At 43.9% G+C, this 17,836-nt stretch overlaps 1 protein-coding gene across 4 annotated transcripts in view; it reads left to right on the top strand.

Annotated features, from left to right (window-relative positions):
• LOC145349855 (diacylglycerol kinase beta-like) overlaps positions 1 to 17,836 on the top strand; it is a 534,763-nt gene that overhangs the window by 287,953 nt on the left and 228,974 nt on the right. For all 4 annotated transcript variants that reach the window (XM_080198449.1, XM_080198452.1, XM_080198451.1 and 1 more), the window contains 2 exons: positions 10,387 to 10,485; positions 14,727 to 14,843. In XM_080198449.1, the coding sequence (XP_080054575.1) occupies positions 10,387 to 10,485; positions 14,727 to 14,843 (216 nt within the window). The remainder of the gene's footprint in view (positions 1 to 10,386; positions 10,486 to 14,726; positions 14,844 to 17,836) is intronic.

The following is a 17,836-nucleotide window of genomic DNA, read 5'->3' on the forward strand; positions in this document are numbered from 1 at the left end:
TTACAGCTCAGTACAGGCCCTGCGGCCGACCAGTGGAACCAATCTAATGACCCTCTAACCTAAACTATTCCAATGTTATCCATATGCCTATCCAATGACCATTTGAACGCCCTTAAAGTTGGCGAGTCCACAACTGCTGCAGGCAGGGCATTCCACGACCTTACTACCCTCTGAGTAAAGAACCTACCTCTGACATCCGTCCTATAATTACCACCCCTTAATTTAAAGCTGTGTCCCCTCGTGTTAGCCATCACCATCCAAGGAAAAAGGCTCTCACTGTCCACCCTGTCTAACCCTCTGATCATCTTGTATGCCTCAAACCTTTTGCACCGGTTCCGAGGGGGACGGGGTCTAAACAAGCCGATACCGCAGCTTCACAAAGGTCGGGCGCCCCAGTCAATCTTTGAAATTGAGCCCCCATCGCTCGCCCCCCCCCCCCCCCCCCCCCCCCCCCCCCCACCAGACATCATCCCTCCACCCCCTCCTGGCACTGCCCTCGTTGAAGAGATGCTTCCCTCCGGCCCTAACGAACAAAGATCTCTGGCATCGGGGCATTGAATCCCACCTAACGTGCCCCCCTTCATGACCTCACTCCCTATGCCCCAGCCCCCTCAGGTTCCACCACCCTCATGGTGCAGCCGGTTCAGCTTCCACCCTCCCCGTGCTCTCACTCCCTTGGCACTGCTCCGGCACCCTGGCAGTACCAGGGTACTATCTGGCAGTACCAGGGTGAAATTTAGCACTGACGGCACCCCTGACGAAGGGTCACCCAGACGCAAAATGTTTGATTCTGATCTCGCCGCACAGATGCTGCCAAACCTGCTGAGATTTCCCAGCGTTTTCTGTTCTTGTGCTGGCTGATTGCCCACCGAGGGCGATGTCTAGCTGTATCCCCAACACCGAGGGATTCAGTGGCCTCCAAGACCCCCTGGTTTGGGCGGTCCAGTCCTGCTGGACTGTGAGGATTGTAGGGTTCCAGTGGTTCCTCGCTAATTGACCTGCATTTCCGGAATCTGTGACTGCTGTTGCTTTGTCAGGTTCTTGAGTGACGTAACACTCTGCCAGGAATCCTTGGGTCTTCTGGAACCAGCATGGCTTGCAGTCTTACAGAGAAGCCAGTGTGTCACTGTCAAGCAAGGACTGAGTGTTTCCTTCTGTATGACCCCACGTAATACCTGGATGTCACCCGGGACAGGACTCTCACTGTCTCAGCTCATCAACACTGGCCAAAAGGTGAAAAATCAGGGATGATCCTGATCGTGCGGATATGTAGCAGAACATTTCACACTGCAACTTTACTTGTTTACTGCAGGATATTATTCTGTCTTGTGTGATCCTGCAGCTAAACTCTGACAATGTCAGCGTGGGATCCTTTGTATGGTTTGGTCGAGTTAAAAGGCTTCATTTTAAGATATTTCTGCCTATGAAACTAATTGTGCTGTGCTTTGAAGCTAACTTCGCCACGTTGCAAAACTCAGCTGGGAATTCTGGGATGAGCTTAGAAATTGACTGCATTCTTTCAAGACACAATGTTAGCGGAAATGATGCTAAAGAAAGTTTTCATGGCCAAACAGCTGCCAACTGTTTATACAAGTTAGAGATTATGTGCGCCCAGTTCTTTCAGTAACACAGATAGGAATTCATATATTTTAGCAACATTTATTTGTTTGTTTTCTGTTTTGTCCAAAGTTTGGATCAAGTCAGTATTGGGTCCAGCTTCTGCCACTCTGCTTCATGCTCGCTCGCCCTCCCCCTCGCCCCTCCCACCCCTCCCCTATCACGTGCCTCCACCCCTCCCCCATCACATGTCCCCCTCCCTCCACCCAAGCCCCCCCCCCCCCCCCCCCCCCCGGCCTTGCACGCCCCCTCCCGTGCCCCTCCCTCCTCCCTTGCCACCCCCTCCCCCACCGGCCTTGCCCCCCCCCCCCCCCCCCGACTCCAGATTGGCTGAGGACATGGTGCAGAGCTTGCCCCCTCTGTAGCTCTGCTGCATCTTGCTGAACCGCAGTGTAGCCAATGTTGTTCCGTGCCTGTTGCAGCCTTCCTGTCCAAAGTCACCATCCAGTGTGGAAGCAGCACCACTCCCTGCCAAATCCAGGAACTTACCGCAATACCTCCAAAAACACTCCAAAGCACTTGTAGACATTCTGCGACGGTTCTTTAAAATTGCCACGCCTCCAATTTGTATGCATGGTTGTTTAAGTAACTCTAGTGCAGCACTGGTCTTGTAGCTGAACACTTAAAGATTGATCTGTGATTTCATGTCAAGACCAGCAATAGCCAAATTTGATTGATTCAGTGTCCTTACCTGAGCACAGTGCAGGAACTAGCCAGTGGAGCAAGGCATCTGACGAAAGCACAAGAAAATGTTATAGCCAGTAAACCCTTAGGGTCAACATCAGCAACTGGATATTAAAAGGTGTAATTCACATTGTTTTAGATTGGCAAGTGGAGAGGAGAATATTGATTTTTCCAAAGCATCTGAGAGTGTTTGTAGTTGGTGATTTTACTGCTTTAAGCTTCTACCTCATAAATAACTAACAAAAACTACCTTCTAAGCCAGTAGATCATCAACTTTTCTCAAACTGTGCAGCAACACTAGCTTTATAGTTTTATAACACTGGCTTTATATTTTCTGTCAAACTATAGATTACACTTGATATGTTTCCTGAGAACATAACTATTTACAAGAGTGGGAGATTTGTGTTTCAGAGCTTCCTTGAATTTTCAAGAATATGCTAGAAATTTGGAGAACAGTTACCATATGAAGAACCCCTTTATAAAATAAATGTATTTTTTGCCTTTTTTACATTTTCTCCCCTAATCTTGAATGTTAATTTTATATCGGTGTTAGTTGTCTTCAGGTAGTTTGTGTTCAGGTTAGTTTATATCGGTGTTAGTTGTGTTCAGGTGTTGGGCATTAACTGGGACTCATCAGTGCTCATATCAGAAAAGACCTGAGATTGGTCACACACAATATGTAATGTCTGTAAATAAAGCTTCTAATGATATATCTGACTATCTGAATGTAACAGGGTAGCAGAGAATCAAATAATAAAGTTTGGAAGCTATGTTTTTTTTACTGGAGGTGATAATGGAAAATAGTCCACAAAATAATCTTTGGGGGGCGTGGAGGGGGGAGGTTTAGCACTGCTGCTTCTCAGGGATCTGGGTTCCATTCCTGACTTGCATCACCATCCGTGCGGCGTCTGCACGTTCTCCCTATGTGTGTGGGTTTCCTCTGGGTCTCCGTTTTCCTCCCACAGTCTGAAACATGTGTTGGTTAGGGTGCATTGGCCATGCTAAATTCTCCCTCAGTGTACCCGAACAGGCGCCAGAGTGTGGCAGCTAGGGGATTTTCACATTAACTTCATTGCAGTGTAAATGTAAGCCTATCTGTGACATTAGTAAAAAAAAAACTTTTCAACTTTTAACCTTTTTAAAAAAAAACAGCAGGAAGCAAATTTGAATTGTGGTGGTACCGTTTCCCTTTGGTGTTCTGAAAGTTTGAATTTTATAACGAGTGGAAGAATGATGTTGCTAATTGGACATGGGTAAGCACTCTACTAAAAAGTAGTTGGCTTTGGTATTGTTGCTGCCTTCGGATGCCAATTAATTGAATAGTGATGAGGGTTTGGGTGCTCTAATGGAATTGCTTATTGGGTGTCTACAAGAAAGATGAATTATGAGGCCTGGTCAAAAAGTTGATAGGCTTCGGAAAACAGATGGTAATTCCATAAATCCAGGAACTTTAACAAATTGCACAAAACGCTGACAGTTTATTTTGGGGATCCCTGCCTCAGTGCCAGGGTTTCCAATGCTAGAGTGTGCTCAGGTTTCTCATACGGACAGACAAATGTTTCTAATTGTTGTTCAGTTCTAAGAGAACAACAGTCGGCTGGATCGGATGTCTGCAGCCTTGGAAAAATTCCTGCAAAAAAAGTCATTTATTTCAGCCTTCCTGCAACAAATGAGGCATTAAGCTGTGACACAAAGAATTGAGGTCTTGATGGTAGCCAGTGTTGTGAATATCTGGTTTATGATACAGATGTTATAGAATATAACTTTGTAGTTTGGAGGTTAATGTGTTAATTGCAAGATAAATGGAAAATCCTGATTAAGAAACCTGAAGAAAACGCAATTCAAGAAAGAGTTGATTACACTTAAAATGTTGAGGCCACGTTAATTTAAGAGCTGGAAAGGCAAGATCATAAAATGGCAGCTAAAGAACTAGAGACATGACATTTGGAATTATTTGAGTAAGGGATAAATTATTCATGCTATTTCCTAGAATTACAAAAAGACTTGGAATGGAAAAGTAGTTAATTTGCAATCTAGCTGGAAACGGGCCATGTATGTCAAATTGCAAATTGCAATGTATGGCAAATTGCGCGGAGGGTGTGTAGAGTCTGCAGAAGGATCTAGATAGGCTGGGCGAATGGGCCAGGAACTGGCAAATGGAATTTAATGTTGGCAAGTGCGAGGTGGTCCACTTTGGTAGGAATAATGGTAGGAAGGACTATTACTTACGTGGAGAAAAACTGCAGCAGGCGACGGTGCAGAGGGACCTCGGGGTCCTTGTGCATGAGTCGCAAAAACCCAGCTTGCAGGTGCAGCAGGTGGTCAGGAAGGCAAATGGGATGCTGGCCTTCATAGCGAGGGGGATGGAATATAAAAGTAGGGAGGTCTTGCTGCAGCTGTATAGGGCATTGGTGAGGCCGCAGCTGGAGTACTGTGTGCAGTTTTGGTTGCCGTACTTACGCAAGGATATTTTGGCCTTGGAGGGAGTGCAGAGGAGGTTTACTAGGCTGATACCGGAGTTGAGGGGGTTGCGCTATGAGGAGAGGCTGAATAAACTAGGCTTGTACTCGTTAGAGTTTAGAAGAATGAGGGGAGATCTCATTGAGACATATAAGATGATGAATGGGATGGATAGGATTGAGGTGGAGAGACTCTTCCCGCTCAGAAAGGACAGTAGGACTAGGGGGCACAGCCTCAAGATAAAGGGGGGGCAGTTTAGAACGGAGTTGAGGAGGAACTTCTTCACTCAAAGGGTGGTGAATCTCTGGAATTCTCTGCCCGTTGAAGTGGTGGAGGCTGCCTCGCTAAATATTTTTAAGACGCGGGTTGATGGGTTTTTGATAAGAGAGGGGATTAAGGGTTATGGGGAGAGGGCGGGAATGTGGAACTGAGCCACGACAGATCAGCCATGATCTTATTGAATGGCGGGGCAGGCTCGAAGGGCTAGATGGCCTACTCCTGCTCCTATTTCTTATGTTCTTATGTCACATTGCCATGGAGGTGGGTGGAGCCTAGTGAGATTCTTTGATTTGAGTTGTCTCTGAATTCTGTATAGCCAGCAGGTAGAGAGAAGCAGCTCGAGAGACTGTCAGCTCTGGGTATTCTATAGCTTGTCTCTCCTTGGAAATTGGGAGAGAAAGCCAGACCCACACCTTCTGTTCTTTGTGATAGTCCTTCTGATGTAGAAGCTACTACAATTAAGCATTCAAATGCTTTGAATAGAGGGGAACTAACTGTTACCAAGATTGCGTTAGGAGATGGCATTGATAGATCACTGAGATTAACAGATCTTCTGAGGCAAAGTTCGATTCAATTTTGATAAACTATGAAATAGAAAATTGTAGGGAATGAAATGACTCTGGAAGCCAACATGTTGTGATGGTTATGGTACTTTTCAAACTTTTAAGGTTCATTTCTCAGGCTTAAATGGAATTAATTATAAAATGTCGGACTTAGAGTGGCCTTATAGAAGTAAACCAGGCATCCTATATCTCAAACCTCATGATAGTTCCTCATAAAGATCTTGAGGAACAGAATGAGGTGGATTACAGACTGGATAGCGGTAATGCAAGTGATCACGACACACATGACAGGACTATCGCACGCTCAGAACAATATCCCACAGTGGGTGCATTGATGCTTTATGTTGCAGGGGCTGCAGTGAGAGTGGAAATGTAGCAATAATTTGATGTACCAGGGTAAACCATGATAAGTTTAAATTGTAGATAACCATTCAGGATGATGGCCAAGGAACGTCCATCGACCAACAGAATGGGATGAAAGAGTTAAAATGCCACAGTACAAGTCATGATAGTGGGTCCCAAAGTGATTCCTAGGTCAGAGAAGATTCACAACTTACAAAAGAAACCTCAGAGTTCAAGAGGGAGATCTCGCAGCGGTAATTCCTACAGGCATAAAAAGTTGTATTTATTACAATGAAATAACTCAGAACGGTCACTTACTGGAACTAATATTAGAAGTCAGCCTGATCGTGAAGTTTTGGTGGCTGCCAATAAACTTGAAGTTAAACTAACAAAAGAAGCAAAACAAAGGGTGCTAGATAATTGTAGAGAGATTGGAGTTCACTCTGTGGTACCAATCAAACGTCAACCAAACTCATCACCTTGGGGTGGGGTGGGGGGCGTGTTTTGTACTGGAAAGTTTCCCCATGCGAATAGGATGTATAAGGCTAAAGCAAGATTAGCAGCTAGGCATTTTGAAGAGTAACGGGATGGTACAGATGTTACAGTGGATTCCCCCACTGTTGGAAAAGTTATCTTAGCAATCAAACACAAAATATTATGAATGCTGGAAATCTGGAATGAAAACAGAAAATCTGGGATGCATTGATCTGGGAGCATCTATGTTGAAAGGTTAATGATTCAGGTCTGTGATCATTCATCTTTTTGACTGCTTGGTCACATATTCATGATCAGAAAATTGGTACAAAGTCTGCATTTTTGCAGAACAAACTTTTCCTTGAGAAGGTTTCCAAAACTGTCCAAAGAGACAGCAGGTGCAGAAGAAAAGCTATGGAAACTATATCAGTGCATCTATGGCTGGTCTGAAAGATGCTCAGTAAGAAGTCTCACAACACCAGCTTAAAGTCCAACTGGTTTATTTGGTAGCACAAGTCACAAGCTTTCGGAGCGCTGCTCCTTCATCGGGTGAGTGGGAGTTCTGTTCACAAACAGGGCATATACAGGCACAAACTCAATTTCCAAAATAATGGTTAGAATGTAATCAAATCTTAAAGATACAGACAATGTGAGTGGAGAGAGGGTTAAGCACAGGTTAAAGAGATGTATATTGTCTCCAGCCAGGACAGTTAGTGAGATTTTGCAAACCCAGGCAAGTCATAGGGATTACAGATCGTGTGACATGAACCCAAAATCCTGTAAGAAGTGGGGGTGTGGGGATGGCAAGATGTTCGTCTTCATTGATGACATGTTGAAGGCTCTGGAGAAGATGTCGTAGCTTCTCCAAGGCGACCTTCACAACACAAACAACTTGCCTTCAAACAACCGCACAACCTCAAACAGATGATTGTCCGCAGCAAACTACCCAACCTTCAGGAGAGCAGTAACCACGACACCACACAACCCTGCCACAGCAACCTCTGCAAGACTCGCATTCCAGCCATTATCTTGTAAATTGAGTTTGCTCTTTATATGCCCTGTTTGTGAACACAACTCCCACTCAGCTGATGAAGGAACAGAACTCTGAAAGCTAGTGGCTTGTGCTACCAAATAAATCTGTTGGACTTTAACCTGGTGTTGTGAGACTTCTTACTGTGCTTGCCCCAGTCCAACACTGGCATCTCCACATCCTGAAGGATGTGCTTTTTGGTGAGATATGCTTTGTTGAAACTCGACTAAAAAATAGATCTCTCAATGTTTTGTTGTTACCATCAGGTACTTCATGATGTGTGTTGATAATTTCTTATGGAGTATTAATGTGGAATTTGACACGCGTCGAGGAAAATTTAAAATTGGGAATTAGGCTCATAGGCTCTTAAATGTTTTGGTTTAGAAAAGCTAAGTGAGTCTGGTACACTTCTAATCAACAATCGAATTTAGAGAATATTGCTTTTATTCCAGTTAAATTTGTAGGTCATCACAGAGGAATGACTTTATATCTAAAAAAGAGACCATCCAAGTTGTAAAGCTTGATTGGCTAGTTGATCTGGTTGTGCATTCCGATTAGACCAGAAACTCGTTTTGTTTGTTGCTGTTCAGTACTTTGGAGACATACCCCACAGCAGAGGATATTTTAAGCATAAACAAAGGATTACAAAATTTAAATCTCAAAAAATGTCTTCTTAAGTTCCCCTATTTAGGTGACCCAAAGAACATGATTATAAATCATGATGCTTCACATGTTAATCTTCCTGATGAGTATTTTAATACAACTGGTTTCATTGGTATTTCTTCATGGTGAGGTTGAGAAATGCTGTCCGGTAGCTAAGAAAATCGAACAGGTTGTTAAAAGTACCCTGGCTACTGAAACACTGACTCTTGTGGAGACGTTGCATACAAAAGTTGTAGTGGTGGTCCTGAGAAATTATACCTGGTGAATGATACGTAGATAATTGTTCATCGTGGGATAATGTACACTCTATGGAAAGAACACTATCACCTGCAAGTTCCCCTCTAAGATTCACACCATCCTGATTTGGGCCTATATTGCTACCCTTTCACTGTTACTGGGTCAAAATCCTGGAACTCCCTTCCTAACAGTACTCTGGGTGTAGCTACACCACATGGACTTCAGCAGTTCAACATGGTGGCCGACACACACCTTCTCAGGGGCAATTAGGGATGACCAGAATTTGCTAGCCAGTGTCACTCACATCCCATGGAAGAATTTAAAAAAAAAAAGACCTCCAATTCCTTTCCATCACATAGCTGACCAGCAATTTCTCCCACTCTTACCACCTGCCACTGGTGTGTGTTGTTAGGATTTACACGTTGGTACACAACCTGCTCGGTTGCGTTATGACCACACCTTCCTTGCCCATCAAGTGCTGGAGTGGGACTGAACCGAGAGCTCCTTGCCCCAAGGCAGGGGGTATACCCACTCTGTCTCAAGATTACACCTCGCTTACCTACAAATAAACTCAACAGAGGCATTTCAGGAATGCAAATGTTATGTATTTCCAGTCCAATATATATCCATTCAGCACCACATCCTATTTCCAGTCCATGCTGCCCAAATTCGTACGATGTCATAAACATAATTTTATCTTCAAACCTCCCATGTTGCATCCTGTCATGCATCTTTTGAAAAGATACAGGTACAACACGTGGTGCATTTCCACAAGTAACTACAGACAGTATGCAAATTCTTTTCAAAGATACATCAGGGTTGTCTCCTGAAAGAATCCAGAATGAGGATACCTTCATTACCAAGCCACAAATTAAATCTAATCCGAATTTAATTTTTTTTATTTGTCTGTGGATTCTTCTTTTAATTTTTCAAGATATCCAATGTTTTCACTTTTCTCCTGGCCTTTTATTTTAATTTGTACTTCAGAGGGCAAGTGGGTTACATGCTCGCAGACCTCAGCTTGTTGGCCCTTGTCAATCAAGCCCTTAGGGTGCTGTCACTTCTTGTCTTTTTGCTTTGAGAATGTAATATTTTTGATAAAGCCTGCCGTGGGAATCATCGTGGTTGAGAGGGAAAATTCAGTGAACCACTTAAAGGTCCTTGGGCAGCAATTTCCAGTCTTGGGGCGTGCACGGCTGGAGAATCCCACCCATTGTTTTAATCATAATGGCTCAGAGCTTCCATTTCCTGAGGACCATATCCCAGAGCTACCCCAGAACTTACGCTGGAGGACTACCCGTCCCCACCAAAAATCCCCACACAAGGACTACATGACAACTGCCTAGAAGCTTAAACATCTGATAGGTAATTACCCTGCACTGGTGCACTGGATCCATCCAAAACTGAGATAGAAATTGAACACTTCAAATATCCCAACATTTTTAACTGAATTATTACCCAGGACAAGTTAGAAGAATACCAGCCCCACCACTGCTGCACACGCGCGCGCGCATGCACACACACACACACACACACACACACACACACACACACACACACACACGCACGCACGCACACACACACACACACAACCCAATTCTCACACATTTACCTTCTCCCTGGCTTCTCAAAGTGACTGGGACTTTTAAACTTGCTGCTTTACGCGACTAGTACCTTATCAAATGATTGTGGCTCCACTTCTCTCCCGGCCCCAATTACCCTATCCTGTCCTGGAAGAAATCTGGAGCTGCTGCGCTACACACTTCTCACAGGCCTAGGTCAGAAGTCCAGGTGAGAAATATATCGCCCCAGGGTGAGATGAGTAATAAAGAGCAAAGTGGCAATCCGATATGATGGCCACTCTGTGGAAGTCCTGTCTGGTCCCATTGTACAATCCTAGAACTTTGATTCTTGACATCATTTAATTATTTTAGAATCTATTTGGATTGTGTAACCCTCCATCGTCGATTGTTAAGGTCATCTTTACTTGTTAAGCATTTCTCGTTTGAGTTACTTATTGTTTGTTCTTTTTTGCAGCTTCACAACAAATGTGTCTCACATATCAAACCTGAATGTGATGGCGGCCAACTAAAAGACCACATATTACTACCCTCCTACATATGCCCTGTAGTCCTGGTAAGGCATCCAACAATTTATTTTCTTGTGCAAATCCTGAGATTTTAAATGTAATTTTGTATTTCTTTCCTCTAAATCTTTTAAACTTCCTCTGGTTTTTGAATTTCACTCTTAGCATTCTCAGAATGTTGATTTGAGAGAAAGATTCAAAAAAGAGTGGACCAATTCTTGATTCAGAAGGGAATAAAGGCATGCAGGTACATGCAAAAACGAGCAGTAGATAAAAAAAATTCTGTGAAAATGTTGAGAAACAGAACACATTGATCTTTTTTTCAATTCTGTCTTTAGTACTTCAAGTATTGTTAGAGGTAAATGATTAAATTAGCTGTCATTTCTTTTAAATAGGTTCCCAAGCTCTTCAAGTGTGTATATTTTGAGTTCAAGCACAGGTTGGGTGTTGTGAATATATATGAGTTGTTTCCTTGCCAAAATATTACTCTTAAAGTATAAATACTGGGAGCAGCTTTGAATATTTGGAACATTTCCCTTGGCCTGATTAAGCATGACATGAGTTTACAAATTAATCAAGTCTAGAGTGTTTTCATGACGAGATGCTCGAATAATAAATAAGGGGATTATGATCTGACATAGGAATTCAGCTCTTTCAATGGTTGGCTGAAGTGTAAGGACCGAGCCGTGAGTAAAGTGTTTAGAAAATGGAAATGAAAAGGTGAAGACATTGTGAAATGAATCCCATTTGAACTTGTTTGTTAAGTACCTGTTTGGGAACCGTAGGAATACAGAATTTCCTGGATTGTACTCAGGGAGGTCTAATTTTATGTTGTTTTCTGCTCCAATATTGATGACAGGAACTTGTGAAAAAATTTCATGTGTGTTTAATTTCCCTACACCATATCATTTATAATAAGCAGAGATATGGTGGGGGGGGAGGTGGATGGTTTCAGGCTCGCCACCTCCGATTGTGAATCACAATGGCCCAGAGAATTGGGAGTGAGTGGAAAAGAGAATCCGCTGTGACCCTCCCGGGCTGCGCTGCCGTCCCCATTGGATTCCCGTCCATAGTGGGCAGAAAGCTGATGCATATTCAAATCCACAAGTTTAAATACAATTAGTGAGCTTGCAGCCCAAATCAAATGGCTCTTGCTATTCACTTCCCCCCCCACCCCCCCACCGCCCCCCCCCACCTCACCTCCCCTCCCCAGCGGGATCTGCAGCGGGCAGCTTTTCGTACAGGTCCTTACAAGCGAGAACATTGCGTGTCGGACCCCGAGGATCAAGGAAACACCACCAGTCCCTCAGCAGTGAGAGACATCGTCCCCAATCCACACCACACAGGCATGAGTCCTATCCAATCCGACCCCCAGCTCAGGCCTCCCCAGCTCTCAGACCCCACGTTCCCCTCATTCAACCACCCTCAGGCCATGAGCCTTGGCCGTGTCGACAGTTCGCTGTCCATGGCACCCTGGCATTGATACCCTGGTGACTTGGATCCCAAGGGAGCTCAAGGAGGTAGTTCCAGAGCCATTTGCCCCACTGCTGCAGCCAAGCTGTAAATGAAAGGTTCTTCAAGGATCCTGGAGGTTGGGTAGGCTTAAGCTGGGGACAAGGGGTTGACCTCACCAGCCTCTGCCAGAATGAGGGTGCCGTAGCTGGACTGTCCCTCCAAGCCCTGGCAGACCTGAAGAGTTCCTCGGCTTGGTGATTTTCGGGCAGCGGCGTGGTCAACGTTTGCATTCCTGCCTGTCAGCTGTGAAAAGTCCGAATTGGCCACATCACCTGGTCACCAAGCAGGATTTTAAATCATTGCAGCACTCCATTCTGCACAGAGATTTCCCTTTCTTCTTGTCAGAAGCTGCGGGCGAGAGCAGGCCCCCTTGAAGTCCTCTGACAAAGAGGAGATCTCAATTTCACCTGGGGGAAGCTGCGGTGGCAGAAGGGGATGGTTCCAGTCTGCCCAGCTGTGCACTCAGCCCCAATGTACGCACACCGCTTTGATTTGAAGTTGCTGAGGCTTCCCAGCAAGCTGAAATCATTGAAACCCTTTCCATTGCACTTGAAGCTGTTGATCTGTGACAAGCTCAATGTGTAGTGTCTTGTAAAAGATTCAGTTCTCAACTTAATAGATTTCTATCATCTTCCAGCCACGTGTGTTTATTTTGATTTCCCTTTGTGATTAAATCCAGTTCAATTGCCCCATTGATCCTAACCACAATGTTGACAGAGTCTAATTCTGATTGACAGCCTGTGGTGTCGTTATAAACACAGGCGGCTGCCAGTTGATTGGGAAGAAGGATGCAGGGTGGACACCCTATAACATTCACGACTCCCTGTGATCAAGCTTGGGCCAAGAAGGGTAGTGGGGTGGCTTTCCATCCTGCTGGCAAATGGAGGCACTTCAGATTGAATACCAATGGTGTGCGGAGAAACGTAGCATCCAGGGAAGCCACCCAGCAAATCCTGTGGCCCACAAGGGCAGGGTGTAGATGTCCCTCATTGACAGGCCCCGTGTTGCTTGGAGGGGAGGTGCCCACTGAAAGGGGTACTAACCCCTTTGCGCATCTGGCAATCCCATCCCCATGACCTCCCGTACCTCATCTCTGTTGAGGGGTCCGTCACCAATCCCCTCAGCAGGACCAAGTCTGGGGCTGACTGCGGCCATCACTCTGTGGGGCTGATAATCATGGCGTGCGGCAGGCCTCTGATTGGCTGGCAGCTTTCAGGGGTGGTATTGTTAAGACCAGGTGAGGAGGAGTGAACATGCTCCCTATGTTCAACCTCTTCAGTTAGCCACTACCAAGGCTGCAGTTTCTTTTTCACAAGAATAAACCATTATCTGAATAGAAGCGTATTTAACTATGTAAGCTGTGAGCAATAAGGAGCCAATCAAACAAGGTTTTCCTGAGTCAAAGAAGGAACAACTTTATTAACCACAAAACCAGAAGACAAAAAATAATATCACACCCGTGGGAATCAGAAATAAGGGAAATTAGAGTCCAGTTGGGCAAAAGGTTTTTTAAAAGATGTATGGCTAAGTGTCCTTGGATTGTCCTTGACGTGTAGATTTTAAACCTTGCGGACAATTTATATTACTGATTTCAGTGATGCAGTCAGATGTAGAAAATGTTGCAATTGTTGTGAAATCTCTGTTCGCTGGTAGATTTCCAGTAAAGTCAGCTTCTGAACCAGTTAATACACTTGTTCCAAAAGAGAGAGCCCAGCTTTCCGCCGGTTTCCTCTACTGAAACTTTCTGTCCTGTTATACTTCATCCATTGTGTATTTCCAAGAAGCTTCAGGTGGATTTGTCTGTGACAACCATTGTTTCAATATCCAGCACATTTGTATTTTCATGTCTCTTTCTTAGAGAGTAATGAGTTTCAATGGGTCTCTGAAGTGTAGGAAATGTCTGTCCCTCCACAATCACCTGAGAGTCTCTTGTTTGTTTTTCACCTTCAATTTGGAAGTGACCTTTTAAGTAGTTTGTACAGAATGCAGTACAGAATCAGTATAAGATGTCCAGTCAGTTTAAAGTTTGAAGATTATATTTCCTAAATTAAAGAGGCAGAACTTCACAACAAGGTTTCCACCCTACTGAGGAGTTAACCAATTGGGAAGCCTGGTTGACAAGAGTCGCCATCGTACTCTAAAGAACAAAGAAAAGTACAGCACAGGAGAAGGCCTTTGACCTTCCAAGTCTGTGTTGATCAAGATGCCCAAGCTGAATTTTAAAAAACCTTCTGGCCTTACTTGGTCCGTATCTCTCTTCCCTTCCTATTCTTGTACCCGTCTGGGTGCCTCTTAAATGTTGCTAATGTGCCTGCTTCCACCACCTCCTCTGGCAGCGCGTTCCAGGCACCCACCACTCTCTGCGTGAAAAACTTTCCCCGCACATCTCGCTTAAACTTTCCCCCTTCTCACCTTGAACCTGCGCCCCCTTGTAATTGACACTTCCACCCTTGGAAAAAGCCTCCGACTGTCCACCCTGTCAGTGCCTAGCATTTTGTAGACCTCGATGAAGTTACCCCTCAGCCTCCATCTTTCGCTGGCTGGTGAGTGGACTGTTGTCCGCTGTCAGGATGCCTCACTCCTCGGGACATTTTCTTTCTGCTGTTTTCCTTCTTCTTCCTTTATTGCGCCCCGCAGGGATATTCCGAGCATAAATCCGCTCTTAGGCTACGGGTGTCGGAAAGTTTCCAGGATTTCCGGCTGGTAAAACCAACAAGATGTAGATACGCTGGAATCAGATTTGATTAATTGTTTGGGTTGGTTTTCTGTTTTAAAGGATAGACAGCCCAATCAGAAAAAGGCTGAAAATGATTCACCAACTACCACAAGTTCAGATGATAACAATCAGGCTTTTAAATACAACTCGACAACAGTAGATGGGCAAGGACTGCAGGTATGTTAAAAAGATCAATTTATCAGCAATTCCCATTTATTAACATGAAATGTAAAAGGATTGATGTGACCCCTGGAGAGGCTTGAAAATAGACAGCTTTGCCGCACCAATTTTTATATACCTACCTGTCTGACATCAAGAGGACTGAGCAAAGTGGATGGCATAATGGTTAGCACTGCTGCCTCACAGCACTAGGGACCCAGGTTCAATTCCAGCCCCAGGTGACTGTGTGTGTGTGTGTGTGTGTGTGTGTGTGTGTGTGTGTGTGTGTGTGTGTGTGTGTGTGTGTGTAGTTTGCGTGTTCTCCCCATGTCTGCATGGGTTTCCTCCAGGTGCTCCGATTTCCTTTCACTGTCCAAAGATGCGCAGGTTAGTTGGATTGGCCAGGCTAAATTGCCCCTTAGTGTCAGGGGGATTAGCAGGGTAAATATGTGGGGTTACAGGGGGTAGGACCTGGGTGGGATTGTTGTCGGTGCAGACTCGATAAGCCAAATGGCCTCCTTCTGCCCTATAGATTCTATGAAAGCTGACACGTGAGTAACATGCTAGCGGCTGAGGAAGGAATCTGCAGCAACCTTGAGGATGAATTGCTGTTGTGTTGTGCTGTTTGGTATAAACAACAGCAATAATATTTTGATATTGGGCTTGAAAGAGAGATGCAGAGGTTTTAAATTTAAGCAAGCCCAATTTTTCAGGGCTAAGAAATGAATTAACCTCTGGTTAACTGGGCTGAACTTGAGCAGAAATTCTGGGAAAGCTGTAAAAAGCAACGAAGGGAGCAAAAGAGATGGGAGCAAAACCCTGCAACGGATGTCAGAATCAACAGGAAAATGTTTCACTCATAAATTAAGAGAGTGCTATCAGGGCATATGGACCCATTAAAGACAGATTCAAGTCATACAGTAGGGTAAAGTTGCCACAGTTGCAGATGACCAAAGTCTAATGGTATTCAAGGGGGAGAGCTGACTGGCGATGATTTAACCTGAAGATTGCCAAACCTCAAGGCGAGGGGCACGGTTGAGAAGGCGGACCTTCATCAATAACCTCAGCCAGTAAGGGAATTGAACCCGCACTGTTGGCATCGCTCCACATCAGTAACCAGCTGTCCAGCCAACTGAGCTAAATTGGACACTCCACCTCCCACGCAACCGCCTCCCCCACCCAACCCCATCCCAGAGCTCACATCAGTGGAGGAGGCATTCAATTCTTATCTAATTAGCCTGTTTTTTATATTATAACATGGTGGAACCCACTATTCGTTCTCGGTTGTATAGTATAAAACTGCATAAAATGTACAAAAGTAACATATTAATTTTGAAGCTTTTCGTTAACCAACCATGGTTTAGAAGGATGTTTGTGCCAGAGGGGTAGTCTAATCTGTGTGGTACTGGTTTGAAGGATGTGCAAAAACAGCGGGACATGGGGGCACATATTCACAAACCTTTGAACTCAGCAGCGCAAACTGATAACACTGTTAAGGAAGCGTTCAGGATACTTGTCTTTGTAAATAGAGCGCTAAATCTACATGAACTGCTACTATTGTAAAACAGCTAAACAAGGCAGGCATTGTGTGCATTACATAATAAGAAGATGAACAACCAGTTTTTTTGGTAACTGGTTAAGGGCCAGAAAATTGGAGTTTTCTTCAAATAATTCATTATCTTCCACCCAAACGACCAAGGCAGGCAGTTTGATGTTCTGAAAAATGGCACCTCCAACAATGCAGTACACTAGCTCAGTAAAGGTTACATCCCGGACCGAGACGCAGAGGCACATTTTCTGATTGAGAGAAGAGAGATGCTGCTACAAGTCAAAATAGCAACAAACTTGTTGACAAAAGAAAAATACTGCGGATGCTGGAATCTGAAACAAAAACAGAAAATGCTAGAAAATCTCAACAGGTCTGATACCATCTGTGGGGAGAGAATAAAGCCAATGTTTCGAGTCTAGATGACCTTTCGTCAGAGACAGAGATCCATTGATGTGACCACAGTGAAGAGAATGAGCAATTTGTTCCACGACTGAAAGTTACATATAAGTATCAAAGTCGCAAGTAGATTTTGAACACATTGTATAAAGTGGAGAATGGACGTTTAAGTGGAACATGGATGGATAACTGCTGCAACGTTCTAATAGTTAGAATCTCTACTATTTACATAAGAAACCTCACACAAGTAGAACAAATCACTCAATATATTGCACCCCTTCATAGGCATCGTGCAATACTAGTAAAAATATAAAGAGATTTTAATGTCAAATATACCTTTTATTATACAACTGTAAGCAACAAGTTAACTACCCAATGTTCTGCTAACTTGTTGTAATTGAATTTTTAAAAATCAAACTCTCTATTGATTTGCTGTTGTGAATCACCCATTTGAAAGCCTCCTTGCATGCTAAAAATATTCGTTCGAAATATACATAGAACATGGAAAAAAAAACCTTTAAATATAAATGGCTCATGACATTTTTTTAGTAAACTGTTGTCACTGGTTTGTCAGCCTATATTTAATAACCATGTAATTATCCATGTGTACTGCGCTAACACGTTAAAAAACAAGTCAATGTTACTGCTCTGTTTAAAACCGTTAGATGAAATTTGTTGTTATTAGTCAGGGATTACTGTGGACCTCTTGCGTGGAAACATTGTTTATTCTCTGTACACAAATACATTGTACAGCCACCACAAGTGCATTTTCTCTTGAAAATATATATTAATACATGGCAATTTTTCAATTTTTTAATATAACTATTTGTTTTCATCTTTCTGGGATAGGAGGCTGATAGGAGTGCAAACTTTACCTCTTCGCAAGGGCAAAAAGCATATTGTCACTTTACATGAACCATTTTATTGAAAATATATTGCTATGGGAGTTAAATTTTATTTATGCCTAACACTAATCGATAATCCACCTCTCCAAACTTGTGAATAAGGTGATATGAGAAGTAAATGTAATTTTCATAGGGCCTGCGCCCCCTGTTCACAAATCCTT

The sequence above is a fragment of the Carcharhinus amblyrhynchos genome, chromosome 11 (assembly GCF_965287045.1).
Source record: "Carcharhinus amblyrhynchos chromosome 11, sCarAmb.v2.hapA, whole genome shotgun sequence".
Lineage (NCBI taxonomy): Eukaryota > Metazoa > Chordata > Chondrichthyes > Carcharhiniformes > Carcharhinidae > Carcharhinus > Carcharhinus amblyrhynchos.